General features: G+C 33.0%; 1 protein-coding gene across 1 annotated transcript in view; it reads left to right on the top strand.

Annotated features, from left to right (window-relative positions):
* Positions 1–16884, top strand: part of LOC148173345 (furin-like protease 2) — a 132739-nt gene that overhangs the window by 108453 nt on the left and 7402 nt on the right. Inside the window, exons 5-6 of the mRNA XM_088040153.1 lie at positions 10464–10598; positions 12025–12184. Coding sequence (XP_087896279.1) covers positions 10464–10598; positions 12025–12184 — 295 coding nt within the window. The remainder of the gene's footprint in view (positions 1–10463; positions 10599–12024; positions 12185–16884) is intronic.

The following is a 16884-nucleotide window of genomic DNA, read 5'->3' as shown; positions in this document are numbered from 1 at the left end:
TAGAATTTTCCGTCTTTTTGGGGATATTAATCTCGATTTAAGTTGGTACGCCTTCCCGCCTTTTTTAGAAATTTGTCAATGATTTGACATTCACTGACATTCGTCATTCTTGACCACTTTAAGATCCACTTTTTGCACTGTTCCTTGAGTTTTGTTGGTAAAATAGTGTCTAATTACTAGTTTTTCGGTTTTTCTCTTGTGCAAATTGTCTTTTGCAAGTTTCATGATGAGTAGATTCAAAAGATCTGTTGGTCAACTTGACCGAAGTTTCCTAATTAGAATGTTGATAATAAAAGATTTGTAACAACTGGACTGCTAATAAAGTTTTGTGTGCCTCTCGATTTCCTAGCGGAAGGACTTACCTGACAGCTTTAAAGTGTGTAAAAATTGAGGGTTTTTGAGGTTTTCTCTACGTTACACCGAATTAGTTAGTTTGTTAATTCCCTTTCTATAATCAAGTAATAGGAGCCATTTTTATAGCAGTAAATTTAGTAAAAATAATGAATTTTGAAATTAGCATCATGACAACTATTTTAAATTTGGCGGTTGTTGGTACTAGTTTTTATCGCGCAGATTTTGTTAGAAAACTGTCATCTATTTATTCGTTGGACAGACTATACTTCCTCCAAAGTCTTCTTGCTTGAAATCAAAATCGACAAAGTTAGGAAATTAGGCAAAAAAATCTCGAAACTTTTTTGCCAATCTGAAGAAACAGATTTTCTCGATTTTTCTTAAATTCTTAAATATATTTTTTGAATTCGTGACACTTCGCGAAATATGTCAGTGGGTTTAAAATTCCCATTTAAAGTCCCCCCACGTGACAAATACCAGTTTAAAAGTATGTAGTGCATCGCGATCTCTACTCCAATTAGTTTAATGGCGCGTGTAAATATTCGTCTCTCGAAAGACGATTCCGTCTTAATTGAATTAAAAGCGGCCCAAACGAAATCCACTTTTATAGTTTCGCTCCTCCAATTCCTCGCTAAGTTTAAAACAGTTTCGTCCATCCGAAAACCGAATCCGTCGTTTTGCGGTCGGGACGCCCCAATTACCATGACATGATCGTATGGATATAATTATTTTAGTGTCAGAAATCGTGACGTGATGTCGTTTCAAATTTCGAGCGATTATTTTGGGTATAAGTAATCCAATTCGCGGAACGAGAGAGAACGCCATCTAAATGCGAAACGATTTCGCTCAAATCAACGATTCCATTTGAATTTTTATGAACGTAACAGCTGCCGGAGTTATCGAACAAAGACATTACAGATAAATTTCAAATTCATGCTTGGGTCGATACAATCAGGTGCCGAAGTCGAATCTCTCGTAAAACGGGCTGTAAAAATATTATCACATCTGGTATTACTTCGCACGGTTGTAGTAAAATTGGGTGCTAAAAGCTTCATCGACGGACATAATAAACGACTTCTTCGGTTACGTCTTCCAGATTTTTATTGCTTCGTGTATCTCGAACAACTTTTACGAACGGCTCTGATAAGGATATATGGCGACTTAATCTCGTGGTTTTATATTCATTGTTCGAAAGGACGACTTTCGTCCCGAGACGAAGATTAATAGGGAAACCCTTCAAATTACTTTTTTTTATTGGAGACATTTCGGAACGTCGTAAACGATACTGCGGTTCAGATCTAACATATTGCTGTTATCATAATGAAAAAATACACCGACGTTTATTTTAATGGAAATCTATTCCGCCACCTGGTTTTCAAATCTAGCTGGACAAAAATTAACAATCAATTTTTTTATTTAAATTTCTGAATAAAGTGTATTGTTCTAAAATCTTCAAACTGTCGATTACTGTGCGTGCATCTACAGACAGTAAAACCACATCACTCCCTTGCATTGCAATTTCAGCCAAATTATCGGGACTCTACATGCAAGCTTATTTTTTCAAACTGGTTTGCGATTCTCGAAATCAGTACGAGAAAATCAGTCTGCTATCAAAAATAGTGTATTCTCCATCATCAAACTAAAAAGTGCACTAATATTTTAGTGTGGTCTAAATATTATCTTGGCAACATCGCAAAAACAGTTTGTCAGGCTGACTGATCTCCAAAAATTAACCTTTCCAGTCAATTGTTCAATAAAAATAAAGGCAGCATTAAAGTCCCCCACAAGAAATCACAGCAAAATGAACAAATTTTATAGTTTTGCTACTTTTGAGACGATTTTTGACTCGTAAAACCATCATCTCAAGAGAATATCTTATCGTGGATCCAAACCTTTAGCGCAGGGAAAAAGTATAACTTGCGGGTTATTGAGAAGCAAAGCACTTTCTGAACAACTTTTGATTTTTGTACAAGACAAGTTTATGTCTATCTTTACATAAAAAAATGCCCAATAACTTTGGAGAAAAGAAAAAACATAAAATTACACGTGCGTGCAAATGTATCGGGCCACTTAAAAAATTTAATTTCAAATGATTATGATTCAAAAACGACTTATTAGAATTTAGGAAAAATGGTAGCATTTGAAAGATTCTACTTTCTTATACAGAGTCCGGCAACACTTGTGTCCACCCTCAAAATCGTCTTTAATTTTAAAGATAAAATTTTGGAAATTTGTATACGCTTATGGTTGACAAAGCTCTAGAAGCTGACGCAAAAATTTGTTTTTTATCACGGTTTGGTTGGCGTCGCGACGCATAAGAAGTATAATTTTTAGCGAATTTTGAGTTTTTGCGGAAATATTCGCGAATTCAATTTTTTTCCAACATAACTGTAATACAAATATCTGAGTTTTTATTTTAAATCTAATGCAAATTGTATTTAAAAATTGCAAAAAAACGCTGTTTTATCAAGTTAGTTTTCAAAATTATGACAGCGCAGTGGCAAACTACGTTTACACCAAAATTTCACAAGTCACTTCATTCACTCTTATAAAGGTTAATTTTGATTAACACAGGCATGTTGCACTTTATGGACACCAGAAGTCATTAATTAACATCGACAAGACGACAATTTCACCAAGTAAGACTTTTGTTACAATCTAAAGCGAACCAAAGGATAGATGTCATTTGTGACACAAGATGTTGACAAATGGGTGTAAACGTAGTTCCCAATTTTGACGTAATAAAATTGGAAACTAACTTGATAAAACAGCATTTTTTTCTCAAATTTTGAAGACAATTTGCATTGAACCTAAAATGACAACTGAGATATTTTTAACACATTTATATTGAAAAAGAATTAATTAGGGATTAATATCACAAACCCTCACAATTAACTAAAAATTACATTTTTAAGGCGTCGCGACGCCAAAACTATTAGTGATAAAAACAAATCTTTGCGTCAGCTTCTAGATCTTTGCCAACTATAAACAAATGCAAATTTTCAAAGTTTTATCTTTAAAATTAAAGACCATTTTGGGGTTGGACCCAAGTGTTGCCGGACCCTGTATAAGAATTTCTTATTCATACCATCGTGCACTTATTATTTAATAAGTTTTCTGGATTTTTAGTAAAACTTAAACAAAAAGCAAACATGCAGCATTTAAGTACAATTGATTAACCAAAGAATTTTTTATTTTTAATAACGGGTGCTGCCACCATTAGCCCTAATAACCTCTTCCATACGGTTAGACATGGGTCTGATCAATAAAATAACTTTTTCTTGAGGGAGACGGTTCGACTCTTCTTCGATGGCAACTTTTAAACCATACAGTGACTGTGCCGCAGGATTTCTGGCTCAAATCCCATTTTTTAAATGATCCATTACAGGTTCTTGCAGAATATCCACTATGTATCTCTGGACTGTTAAACCCCTTTTGCGTTTGCCAATTCAAGAACTAGTCACAAAAACATGATCTGTTTTTTCTTCACTTAAAAACCGCTCTAGATCATGTATGAAGCGCCACCATAACTGATCTGTTCGTTTATGCAGCATTGTGCAAATCGCTCCCCAGGTCTTCTGTACACTTTTACTCTTCTGTTATTTTCGTGTAAGCACAGTTTGGTTCCATCTAACAACATAACTTTACTTCATTGCTCAAAAGTCCAGTCTAAATGATCTCTAGCAAATTGCAATTTTGCTGCAACTGCAACTGCAACTTTTTGAGATGTCAAATTCTTTTCCTTCAAACTTCACCCCACAGTTCATTCACTAACATCTACTCTTTGAACTTTATGTACCCGTTGTTTTATCTGCACAGCATTTAATCTCCAATCCTTTAATGATGTTGTGCCAAAAAATCGATCATTTCTTGGAGATGTTGCAACAAGTTTTCTAGTTTTTGGCCTACTTGTAAAGGCACTAGTTCCTAAGTACCTCTGCTGTAGTTTTTGAATTGTTGCAAGGCTTAAATTTAAGCGACGAGACCCATCTCGCTGATGAGTCCCGTTTCAAGTAAAGCAACTGCTTGGCTGCTTTTACAGCCGAAGTATACATTTTTTAGAACTTAAATTATTTGATATGCCAAACGCGTCAAATAGAAGTTACCACAAAATGGTTTGCTGACCATTTTCAGCCTAAAAAAAGCATGAAATCGGATTTCTAACAGTGAGAAAATTGGACATTTTTACTTTAAAAGCTGGTAATGGGGTTAATAATAAAATTAACTTTGAACTTATTTGTCATCTTAAACAGAACGAAACAAGCTTTCAAATGATGCCGTTTTTGTTCAAAACTGACATACATATTTGTTTTAGAAATATTTTCAGTTGAAGTGAAATTTTCAACATGGCCCGATACATTTGCACGCAAGTGTACATCAGGCGTGGCAAAACTTAGCTCAAAATTTAAAATAAGGCATAATTAAACACCAACAGACAACAGAACGAAATGATCCAGTCAAACAGAATGTGTTAAATTTTAAAGAAATAGTATTTTTCCAATCAGTGGTGTTGCAGAAGAAAAATATCATGATAACACTAAAACCACCGCAATTTTTGGAGTAGGATTTGCATGGTCTTGAAATTAAATGTGTCTTCAATAAATCGAAAAGTTTTACGGAGTATTCTATCTTACACATTTTTAAGGAATTTTCTATATATTTTGGTTTCATGTAAATTTGCTGCTACTACATCTAAGTTAAGACCTTTGTCTAGATTCTTCTTCTAATTTTATTGCTTTATCAAAAATTTTGCAAATCTAAATAAATTAGCATGCAATTTAGTCTACTATCGACCAGACTAATAATTTCATACTGAAAGTTCAGTACACTAAATGTTCACAGAACGTCGAGAATACACTTTTTCAATTTTCACACTAAATATGGATATTTAGTGCACTAAATCAAATCAGCAAATCAGCTGTTTTTGAATTTTGCAAATTTGTGACATTGATCATACAACTGAGATTACATATTTACCCGAAAACCCATTTTTTTCCGGAATGTGCTTTAGAAAAAAATAATATTGCTTTCGGAAGTTTCCTTCAGAGTTTAACTAGAGTTTTAAAATTTGTTTCAAGATATTTCAGTCTGAAACTAGTTCTGGTTTATTAAAGAACCATTAAAGATTACGCATTCAAACAATCTCATTCATATACAACCATTGTATATGAGGGTTTACAATTAAAATGAATACAAGCTCGTATCGTCTATTTTTGTTTTTTTTCAAAACTTACAATGAAAATCAACGTGAATGATGAAAATACAGTTGGGGGGATATTGAACCACATAAAAATAAAAAATATATTCACAACAAAAGTAGACAAATTAATAATAAATCTGCTGATCGAATTAAAAATTTTAAAAAGGAAAAAAATGCTAAATTTGAATTTTGGACTAAAATTTGGTAAAAAATATTGGAAAACGGCGTCATTAAAAAAATAGCATTAGGCTGTACTTATTTACAATGTTGCAAGTGTTACTAATAGATTCGCCTTAAAAAGTTTAATGAATGTGGTAAATTTCAAAATTCATCTTTAGAAATTGACGAAATTTTGTTGAGTAATGATTTTTTTAGGCGACTTTAACTGAAAATGAACTTTTTAGGCCTTAAAAGCGGCCTAAAAGTGAGTCTTTTCTGGCCGCAAACATTTTCGGTCGATCTATGGTGGCGCCATCTATCCATAGTTTTGCATATTACATCAAGATACCGATATTACCCTCAATTTTATACTTATTTGGGTAAAATCAAATCGACAAACTGCTGTAAAGTGCAACAAAGACGTGTTGAATTATTGAAAATGAACATGTCTAGCAGTGCTCCTGCAACAACTTTTCCGAAGGATTCATAAATATTTACAATTATTTAGTTGTTATAATTGATTAAATCAATAAATCATAAATAAAAATTAATTAACTTGTAAATTTAATGATGTCGCCTAAAAAATCTTGTGTGTAACACAGCCAAAAAGTGCCATTTTGCCTTCGCCTTCTTTCTGGCCTCGGCTAGCGCCTCGGCCATTAAAAAAAGACTCGGCCAAAAATGAACCACTTTTTGGCCTTGGTTCACAAATAGCTATTTTAGGCGACTTAAACTGAAAATGGAATTTTTAGGTCTCAAAAGCGGCCTAAAAGTAAGTCTTTTCTGGCCGCAAACATTTTTGGCCGATCTATGGTGGCGCCATCTATCCATAGTTTTGCATATTACATCAAGATACCGACATTACCCCCAATTTTATAATTATTTGGGTAAAATCAAATCGACAAACTGCTGTAAAGTGCAACAAAGACGTGTTGAATTATTGAAAATGAACATGTCTAGGAGTGCTGCTGCAACAACATCAAAAAGCACATTAAACCTAATTCATACAAATTGTCAAGTGACACATGCCGAAACTGCAAATGTAAAGAAAATATGAACTTTTTTGAAGGATTCATAAATATTTACAATTATTCAGTTGTTATAAATGATTAAATCAATAAATCATAAATAAAAATTAATTAACTTGTAAATTTAATGATATCGTCTAAAAAATCTTGTGTGTAACAAGGCCAAAACGTGCCATTTTGTCCTCGCCTCTTTCTTTTTAAAAAAAGGCTTGGCCAAAAAGACACGCTTTTTGGCCTTGGTACACAAATAACTATTGTCCAGCTAGATTTGCGGTCGGAACTTACGTGTCGGCGCTGAACAAATAAAGAAATTGATGTTTACACTTGCAAATAGACCTTACAAAAATGAACAAGAAAAGTGCTTGTAAATTAGGAAAATGGTGGGTGCGCCGAACCGTAAGTTTTACAAAACGACTCCATAGCCACAGCCAATTATTTCCCACAAGTCTTTCAACTCCCTTGGCGCATACTTTTTTTTTCTTGTTTATTTATTGTATTGTATCTTCGTCGTTATTACAACAGTACTTTTATGGTCTATAAATGGACGACAAAGGACGACACAATAATAAAATAAATTCAGTCAGTGAAAAATTAGCTTTTCAAATAAATAAAAAAAAAACATCCGTCATGTAACATTTCCGCCAAGACATGCATGAAAATAGCAGCGCATAATATTATTGTAACAACGTTGCATTTCAGATTTTTTATTCCGTAATGAGCATATTGCCAACCTTAGAATTTTGATAAAGTGCGATTGTTGCTGGGCACCTCCGCCATTATCCACACACACACACACACACTTCGAATCGATCCAGTGGCGTATCAAATACCGAAAAAATCGGGTTCGTTCTCTCCGCCTCGTAAAAAGTTAATTTCAGCAAATATCAGCGTTTATTTAAATTTGAAACGAGCGACGATAAAACGTGGAGATGATAATAACTTTATTATCCGCGGTCTTCGGTTGAAATTCGTGATAACTCAAAGATTTACGATGTTGAATACGATATGACGATTTATAATGTCGGAAGGTCTTTGTTAATCCGAGTCAAGAATAAGAAATGTTATTTTTACTGGTTGAGCAGTTTTTCGAGGTGGATTTCTCCGAGCAAATCTTTCTATAATTACGTGTCATTCTGGGAATTTTTTATAAGCGGTAACGCAGAGTCAGGACGCCATTAAAAATAATTGCCCTTTTATCTGATATTCCGGTTTTTTAACGAACTTTTATCATTGCGCATTAAACGAGATACATTTTTAAAAAAAGAAGCGAAAGAAACGCGATGACGCTGTATTATAATATCGAAATAAATGGTGGATGCGCCGGGGTAGAGTTGAGATAAAATTCTTCAACGATCAAATACAGCGAGCGAATTTTTTACTCTTTTCATTTGGATTTTGTGGATTTTCTTGGATTGCCTCGAATCCTCTGGAATTATCATGGATTGTTTACAAGACTTAAAAAAAGGACAATTAGAGAAAAACAAATGCAGACACATAAAGACTCAGAGAAAATCCGAAATTTATAATTCGTGGAATTTTAAAGATTGTAACAAAGAACCGAATGAGAACGATAAATATGAATAGAAAAATAATAAAAGAAAAAAAAGAATGTGAAAAAGAGCACTTAAAATACTTCAAAAAAATTTCTGGACCTGTTACTTAGAGGAGTTTATTTAATGTACAAAATCACAATAATTTGGAACAAAATTAAAATTTGCTGGAGATTTTTATTATAAAAATAAATTAAAAATCCAAAAAATTCTCTCAAATTCTGTAGTTTCGACAGTTTTGACTCTAAAACAATAAAATTTGGTGGACTTATTACTTAAGGGGTGTTTATTTACTGGACAAAATTTCAAGAATTTGGAAGAAACAGAAAAATCTTCATTTGAAGGACGAACAAAAAATCCAAAATTTTTCATTAAATTCTGTAAATTTTGGGGGTGGATTTATTATTTAAGGGGTGTTAATTCAGTGTAGAAAATTTCAGGAATTTGAAACAAAGAAAATTTTCTAGACAGTTTCACTTGATGTACGAACTAAAAATCCAGAATGTTTCAATAAATTCTATAATTTTGACATTTTTGACTCTAAAACAAAGAGATTTGGTGGACTCATTACTTAATTTTGACAGTTTAAAACAGTGTTCGTTTAGTGAACAAAATTTAAAAATGTGGATGAAAAAGGAAAATCTCTTGAAATTTTCATTTGACGCACAAACTGAAAATCCAAAATTTTCTATTCATTTCTGTACTTTCCACAATTTTAACTCGAAAGCAGTGAAGTTTGATGAACTTATACTTATTAGTTATGGGGTGTTTATTTAGTGTTCAAAATAACAAAAAAAAACGAAACAAAAAAGGGAATTTTTATTTTAAAAACGAACTAATAATCCAAAAATGTTCATCAGATTGTATAATTTTCAGTTTTAATTCTGAAGCTATGAAATTTGGTGAACTTGAATTGGTATTTACTGAACAAAGTTTCAAAAATATTGAAGAAAAAGAAAAATCTCTGAAAATTTTCTTTTGAAGAACGAACAAAAAATTCAAAATTTTGCATTAAATTCTGTAATTTCGACAGTTCTGACTCTGAAACAATGAAATTTGGTGGACTTATTACCAAAGGGGTGTTTATTTAGTGTAGAAAATTGCAACAGTTTGTAACAAAGAGGAAATTTTCTAGAGATTTTCATTTAAAGGACGAACCTAAAATTCAAAATTTATCATCAAATTCTGTAATTTCGACAGTTTCAACGCTGGTGGACCTATTACTAAAAGAGTGTTGACTTAAAGTACAATATTACAAAAATTTTTAATAAAAAGGAAAATTTCTAGAAATTTTCATTTGAAGGACGAATTAAAAATCCACAAGTTTTCATCAAATTCTGTGATTTCGACAGTTTTTGCTCCGAAAAAGTGAAATTTGGTAGATCAATTACTTAAAGGCGTATTTAATGTATAAAATCACAATAATTTGGAACAAAAAGGAAATTTTCTAGCGATTTCCATTTAAAGAACGAACCAAAAATCCAAAAATTTCTGTCAGGATCTATAATTTCGACAGTTTTAACTCTAAATCAGTAAAATTCTTTGGATCTGTCATCTAGAGACGTTTATTAAGTGAAACCAAATTTTGGAAGAGTCGAAAATCTTTAATTTTCTTTTAAAGGCCAAATTCCTTCACGAAAATCCAAAATTTTCTATTCTTCTTTGTAACCTTTTGAATTTTATTCAATTCCTTTGTATCCCTGCTCTGTTTTCTATGATATATATTCTGGGAATTTTTATAATCGATAACGCAGGGTGAAAACGCCGTTAAAAATAATTGCCTTATTATCAGATAATCCGGTTTTTAACGAATGTTTATCATTCGCTTTAAACGAGATACAACTTTAAAAATAGAAGCTGATTCGGTATTGTTATACATATAATATCGAATAATTGGTGGATGCGCCGGCATAGGACCGAAATAAAATTCTTCAATGATTCAGTACGTCGAATTTTTTACAAACTCTCACTGAAAAAACCATAAACACGTTATTGAATTATTTCAACGCTCGGAATTCGCGTCTAATTCAACCAGTTTGTGACTTTCCGTCTATAAAAACCGATCCGTTATATCATCGTTGTGTGTTTATAGTTTCAGCTCCGTTGAACATATTTGATCGAATGAGATGCCTCCTGTCGAGCGACTCCTTTCTAACTTTTTTTATTTAATTCCAGAACGGCGGTGCCAAAGATGGATTGGACATGAATCTGGCGCCAGCCTGGAGAAAAGGATATACTGGTAAAGGAGTTGTCGTGTCAATCCTGGACGACGGCATCCAAACTAATCATCCAGATCTCGCACAAAACTACGTGAGTAAAAAAAATAGTTTTACATGACAACACAAAACGATCCGAAGAAAGATTGTATTCTTTTCAGAGTGTGACGTTTACCCTCATCACGTGGGGGCTTTTTTATATTGGGCACGTGTCAGAATTTCAGACGATCTGGGAGGAAATGGAGCGCCGTTAATTCCATTTCAGACAATTCTAATGTCTAGTTCTAAATTTTAATTATGACTAATTTGCAGAATGTTTAATTACTGTTATGTTTCAATTACAATTAAATCTGACGTTTTGGCATGTAATGTAAGTGGCAGCTTGATTAATTTAATTCCGGATCAAATAAGTAATTCCGCTAAAACCGCTCTTTTTTTAAAAATCCTGTCAGAATTCCGGGAATTCTAAGAATTGTGATAATTTAGTAGAAAATTTTCCTTTTGGAAACGTGTGCTTCACTCACCGCTCCAAAATTAGTCGTAAATAAATTTCCCTTGAAATTTATGGTCGCATTGTTTCGTGGGTCGCAATTTCTGTAATAGGTATTTGTAGAACTTTTCAATTATATTTGCCTCGTCGGACCGTCTCCTGAGTATAACAGAGTAATCCAAAATCCAATTTATGATGTAAACATTAATCGTCAAAAAGCAGAGTAATAGAAATCGGTCCGAAATCCGAAATCATTCCAATTACGGTCTCAAACAACAGTTAAGGTCATAAACGCTTCCTCCGCTATCTATTTCATTTATCTCAACACGTAACTGCATTAAAAGATGTGTAGATTGCCGTTCTTTGAGCACAAAATCATGTAAAATCATTCTTCGGAATAAATTATTCCACCTCCAAAGTGCCAGCGACACACTATGACTTAAAGGATGCAAATGAAGTCTAGAATGGTATCGATTTTCTTTGCTGTTTTGTTTTCCACTTTTTCTCGTTTTTTTTTTGAGGAACGCGGAAAGAAACGCGTGTGAACGACGTTAACTGTTTTTTAGTCAGCGAACGCCCACAATTGTACGAAATTCAGTGACTCGTTAGGAAAATCGCTTCTCAAATATTTGATCGACGAATTCGTTTTGTAAAATTAACGAATTATCGATTGAGGATTGTTTACATAAAAGTTTCAAGCTTTTCATTAACATAATTAATTTGTTTTGCGCTGAATTTCAATGCGAATATTTCAAATAAAAGTGACTAATTATATTCCGAGAGGCTTTGTACCGCTGAAACAAAGTTCGATACAAAAAAATATTAATTAAAAATTCTATGCCGGGAATTCTGACTCTTGAAGAAACGAGCTCGACTTGTTTAGGTATTTTGAACTAACCAACTCGTCTGAAATTAATTTTACGCTAGTTAATTAAGCACCCCCATCTTCTCGCCACCTTTAATTTCCTCTTTCTTCGTTTCCGTTGTTTCACACACTCGATTTGATGATTATCTTTTTTTTTTCCGTCAGGACCCACTAGCCAGCACCGACATTAACGGCAACGACGACGATCCCATGCCGCAAGATAATGGAGATAATAAGCACGGGACCCGTTGTGCGGGTGAAGTGGCTGCTGTTGCTTACAACCAATTTTGCGGAATAGGCGTCGCCTACAACGCGAGCATAGGAGGTGAGTTTCCATCTACTCGAACACTTCGTCTTTATTAAATATCAGCGCTGCCATGTTTTCATTAAATTAATTGCTGACGGATTTCACGCCGTGAACGAAAATATTTTCACAAGCTTATTAAAAATTCAACGACGTTTCCGAAAGTCTTTGAATTTCTATTATTTCGACGAAGTTACGACGACTTTTGTTAACCGTAACTCGCTAATTAAGCTTGTTTTTGTAACTGAAGTTTTGTTGGCAACATTGCAGGTGCAAGTTTATTAATTACGCAAACTAAAAGTTAAAGCACGTCGTCTTGATAAAAATTAGTTTTTGAGATTATGAAAAAACTGTTAATTTGAATGCAAAAGCTCAATCATCTCAATATAATGTGTACAAAATATTATCGAAATCGGTGAAACCGTTCTTAAAAAATAATGATTTTATGGTAAAATTTCCGGAACTAGATATACATTTCTGTCGTTTTTATTCATCTAACTATCTGGATGTCTTAGTTATAATTAAAAATAATTTTTCAATAAAGAAAAAAAAATTATATAAGGTGAGTTGGGGTAATATCGGACGCGACCGAACGAGGCTGCCCATGCAGCAGAAATTTTCATTTTAAGGTCGAATTAAAAATCGAAATTTTCATCAAATTTTGTGATTTCGACTGTTTTTGCTCTGAAAAAGTGAAATTTGGTGCATCAATTACTCAAAGGCGTATTTAATGTACAAAATTATTGCAATTTGGAACAAAAAAGACATTTTCTAGAGATTTTCATTTGAAAGACGAACCAAAAATTCACTTTTTAATCAAATTCTGTAATTTTTACAGTTTGAACTCTGAAACAGTGTTCGTTTAGTGGACAACATTCTGAAAATATGGATGAAAATGGAAAATTTCTAAAAATTTTTATTTGACGCACGAACCAACAATTCAAAATTTTCCATTAATTTCTGTACTTTGGACAATTTTAACTCGGAAGCAGGGAAATTTGATGAACTTATTAGTTATGGGGTGTTTATTTAGTGTTTAAAATAACAAAAAAAAACGAAACAAAAATGAAAGTTTCATTTGAAAAACCAGCTAAAACTCAATTTTTTTTATCAAATCTGTAATTTCCACACTCAAGCAGTGAAATTTGGTGAACTTATTTCTTATGGGATTTTTATTTACTGGACAAAATTCCAAGAATTTGGAAGCAAAAAAATCTCTGAAAATTTTCATTTGAAAGACGAACAAAAAATTCAAAACTTTTCATTAAATTCTGTAATTTCGACAGATTTGACTCTGAAGCAATTATTATTTCAGGGATGTTGCTTTAGTGTAAAAAATTACAACAATTTGGAACAAAGAGATAATTTTATAGAAATTTTTATTTAAAGTACGAACTAAAAAAATTTTTTATTCAGTTTTGTACTTTCGACAGTTTTAATTCGGATTATTTATTTTTTTTTACTTTTCTTTTGGACTTTTTTTAGAAAATTTTAATACTGGCAGGGATGAGCATGATAACTAAATTTTTGTTGCTTTTTTAACATACCAAATTAACAAAAAAACATTCAATTTTTCAATTTTGTAAATTTTTTTTCAAAATAAGGTAAGTTGGGGTAAATTTTTTTTATGAAAATTGACACAAAGTCATATTTTGAATGTTACCTAGTAAATTGCTAACAATTTTCACATAGTTATGGGTATCAGAGTAACAAAAATATATTCAGTTAACCGTTTTTGAGATAACTAAACCAGAAAAAAATGTTTTTTTTCTTTTTTGATATTTTTCTTCATCTAAAAGATCTTTTGTTTTTATATATCTCACAAACTGGGGATCCTAGAGAATTTTCAAGGTCACCGTCGTGTTCAGGAGATCAAATTACACAAGAACATCAACTTTTTACACCAACGACAAAAATCGTGTTAACCAGTGTTATTTTTGTTGGACACGCGTTTTTGTACTTAGAAGAAGTTGTAGATACCCTTAGAAGTTTGGAGAAAACCGGCAGTAAAACAAGTTAAATTTTACTCTCAACTGCATTAAACAGGAATGTTTTCCACGGATGAGAGTAGGACTCATCTTGGGTCATTAGAACCATTGTGGCGGCACCGTTGGTAGTAATGGCGCACGACGGCGATAACATTTATCCTGTAATCCGGGATTTATGCTTGTCAACCGACGAGTGCCGGTTCGATGTCCGACTCTAATTTAAAACAAGAGAGATTACATCCTGTAAAAACCGGCAAGAAAGAAATCTCATTGCTCGCTGTCATTGATAAAAATTTGAATTCTGATGCGTGTTTCGAGCACAAAGCTGTCATCCTCAGAACGAAGATTAAACGGGTGAATACAGAGTGGACCTGATTATTTACCTTGAAAAAATTGTTGCTTTTAGAAGGTTTTTTATCGCCAGTGCATCGGAGCTGCCTCTAAAAATGCGCATTTTTTCCTGGCGAACGTGTGTTTCGGCGTGCGAGAAAAATAATGATGCCGAAATAAGTGATGTCGCCAACCTCGTCTTGTGAATAAATTTTCTTAAAATTTCTTTTTCATCTTGTCGCGAGCGCTCCGTCTCGACGCGTTCGTTTCGTCGTCGCTTTTTCAAGATTTTAATTCTTGACGGATAAAAGAGGCAATAATAATGACGATAAATTCTTGTAGAAATGCAGTCGCTATCTAGAAAATGTAAAACTAGATAAAGGATAAAACCAAGGGAAATATACAATAATGTCACCGTTTTATATTACAAGCCTCAAGGGTCCAATTATACCGTAAGAGCATTGCGAGTCTTGCATACTACCGAGAATATTTACTTTTTATTACATAAAACAATCGTACAAACTCACGAGTTCCGTCTGCGAAATCAATAAGAAACGACGAAGAAAAACGCCACGTTATACTTTTATGAAAGTTTGATTTTCGCAGATTTCTATTTCATTCTCTGCCCGCTCTTTTGTTCAATTTGTGCGTAGAACGATATTTAAATTTTATAGAGGAAGGGCAAAATATCACCAGAAATAATGCCCAAGCGTTCCGCTGTCGCGCTTTCATTATAACGTATCATATCCTGTTTTTAATCTGTCAGATCAACGACTATGGTGAACTTACCTAAAATTTATATTCATTTTCTTTGTCCTTTAACCCATTAACGTTCCCATTAAATTATATTTCTTTAATGATTTTAATTTATTCATCGTCCCCGGGAAAACTTCCAACAAGACGATTTGCATTTTCAAGCCACTCCCCCTACTGAATTACAAAAATTTCAAAGTCGACTGCCTTCGACTAATCGACCGATAATAAACGGATCCTGAATGGATTAAAACACAAAAAGAAGTGGATTCAAGCTACGACGGTTTCAATTAAATACACCCAAAAAATATACTTATGCGTCAGAAGAAGTACATAAAACATTCTCATATTCCAACAAGTGGAAATATGACTCTCACGTGACTCTCAAATTACACAGCAGTGGCCGTTACCATGGTTACACTATGCATTGCCATGGTTACGTTTTGGTTACCATGGTTACGGTATGTATAAATTTGTCACAATTGACATTTCGTTAAAATTGTGGTTAGTACGAAGAGTGAAACGGTTAGTATAAAGCATAGTATTTAATACGTGTATAATGACCATATTGCACTTGGATGTTTAAAAAACTCACCTCACAGTTCTTTTTTCAAACTTCATTCACGTGAAATTAGACAAACAAACGAATTAAATTTGTTTTAAAATCACAGATACCATGAAGAAATTTCTTAAACGTGTAATCGTACAGCATTTTATCTACAATTGTTATACACATCTAATTTTTAACAAAAAGTATGATTCTCACATGGCTCTTTAATCATCAGTTGCTGAAACCATGCTTACGAAATGAATTGCCATAGTTAGGTTATAGTTACCATGGTTACGGTATCTAAAAATTTGTCATAATTGACTTTTCGTTAGAATTGTGATTAATATGGAGTGTGAAACGGTTGGTATAGGATAAAGCATAGTATTTAATTCGGGTGTAATGACCTAAATGCACTTGGATGTTTAAAAAACTTACCTGACAGTTCTTCTTTTAAACTCCATCGACGTGTAATAAGATGGACGTGGGCAAACAAAGGAATTTTTTTTTTTTCAAATTCACAGATGCCATGAAGACACTTTTTAAACGTGTATTGTACAGCATTTTATCTACGATTATTTTCCACATCTAATTTTTAACAAAAAGTATGACTCTCACGTGGCTCTTCAATCATCAGTTTCTGTAACCATGGTTACGGTATGTAAAAGTTTGTCACAATTGACATATCATTAAAATTGTGGTTAAAATGGAGTGTGAAACGGTTGGTATAGATAAAGCATAGTATTTAATACGGGTATAATGACCCTAATACACTTGGATATATAAAAAACACACCTCAAAGTTCTTCTTTTAAACTCCATCGACGAGTAATATGTTAAGATGAACAAGGAGAACAAACAAACGAATTAAATTTTTTTCAAAATCACAGTGACTTTTAAGCGTGTATCGTACAGCATTTTATCTACGATTGTTCTCCACATCTAATTTCTACTAAAAAGTATGAATCTCACGTGGCTCTGTTGTTGTAACCATAGTTACGGTGTGTGTCACCATGGTTACGTTATTATTACCATGGTTACAAAAATTTAATAAACATGACATCTTATTAGCATTCTAATTAATATAGCCTGTGAAACGGTTGC

This window comes from Gnatocerus cornutus, chromosome 6 (genome assembly GCF_029298725.1).
Source record: "Gnatocerus cornutus isolate USDA-ARS CGAHR chromosome 6, icGnaCorn1.1, whole genome shotgun sequence".
NCBI lineage: Eukaryota > Metazoa > Arthropoda > Insecta > Coleoptera > Tenebrionidae > Gnatocerus > Gnatocerus cornutus.
The sequence above is the reverse complement of the archived record's forward strand: the minus strand, read 5'-3'. Positions and strand labels throughout refer to the sequence as shown.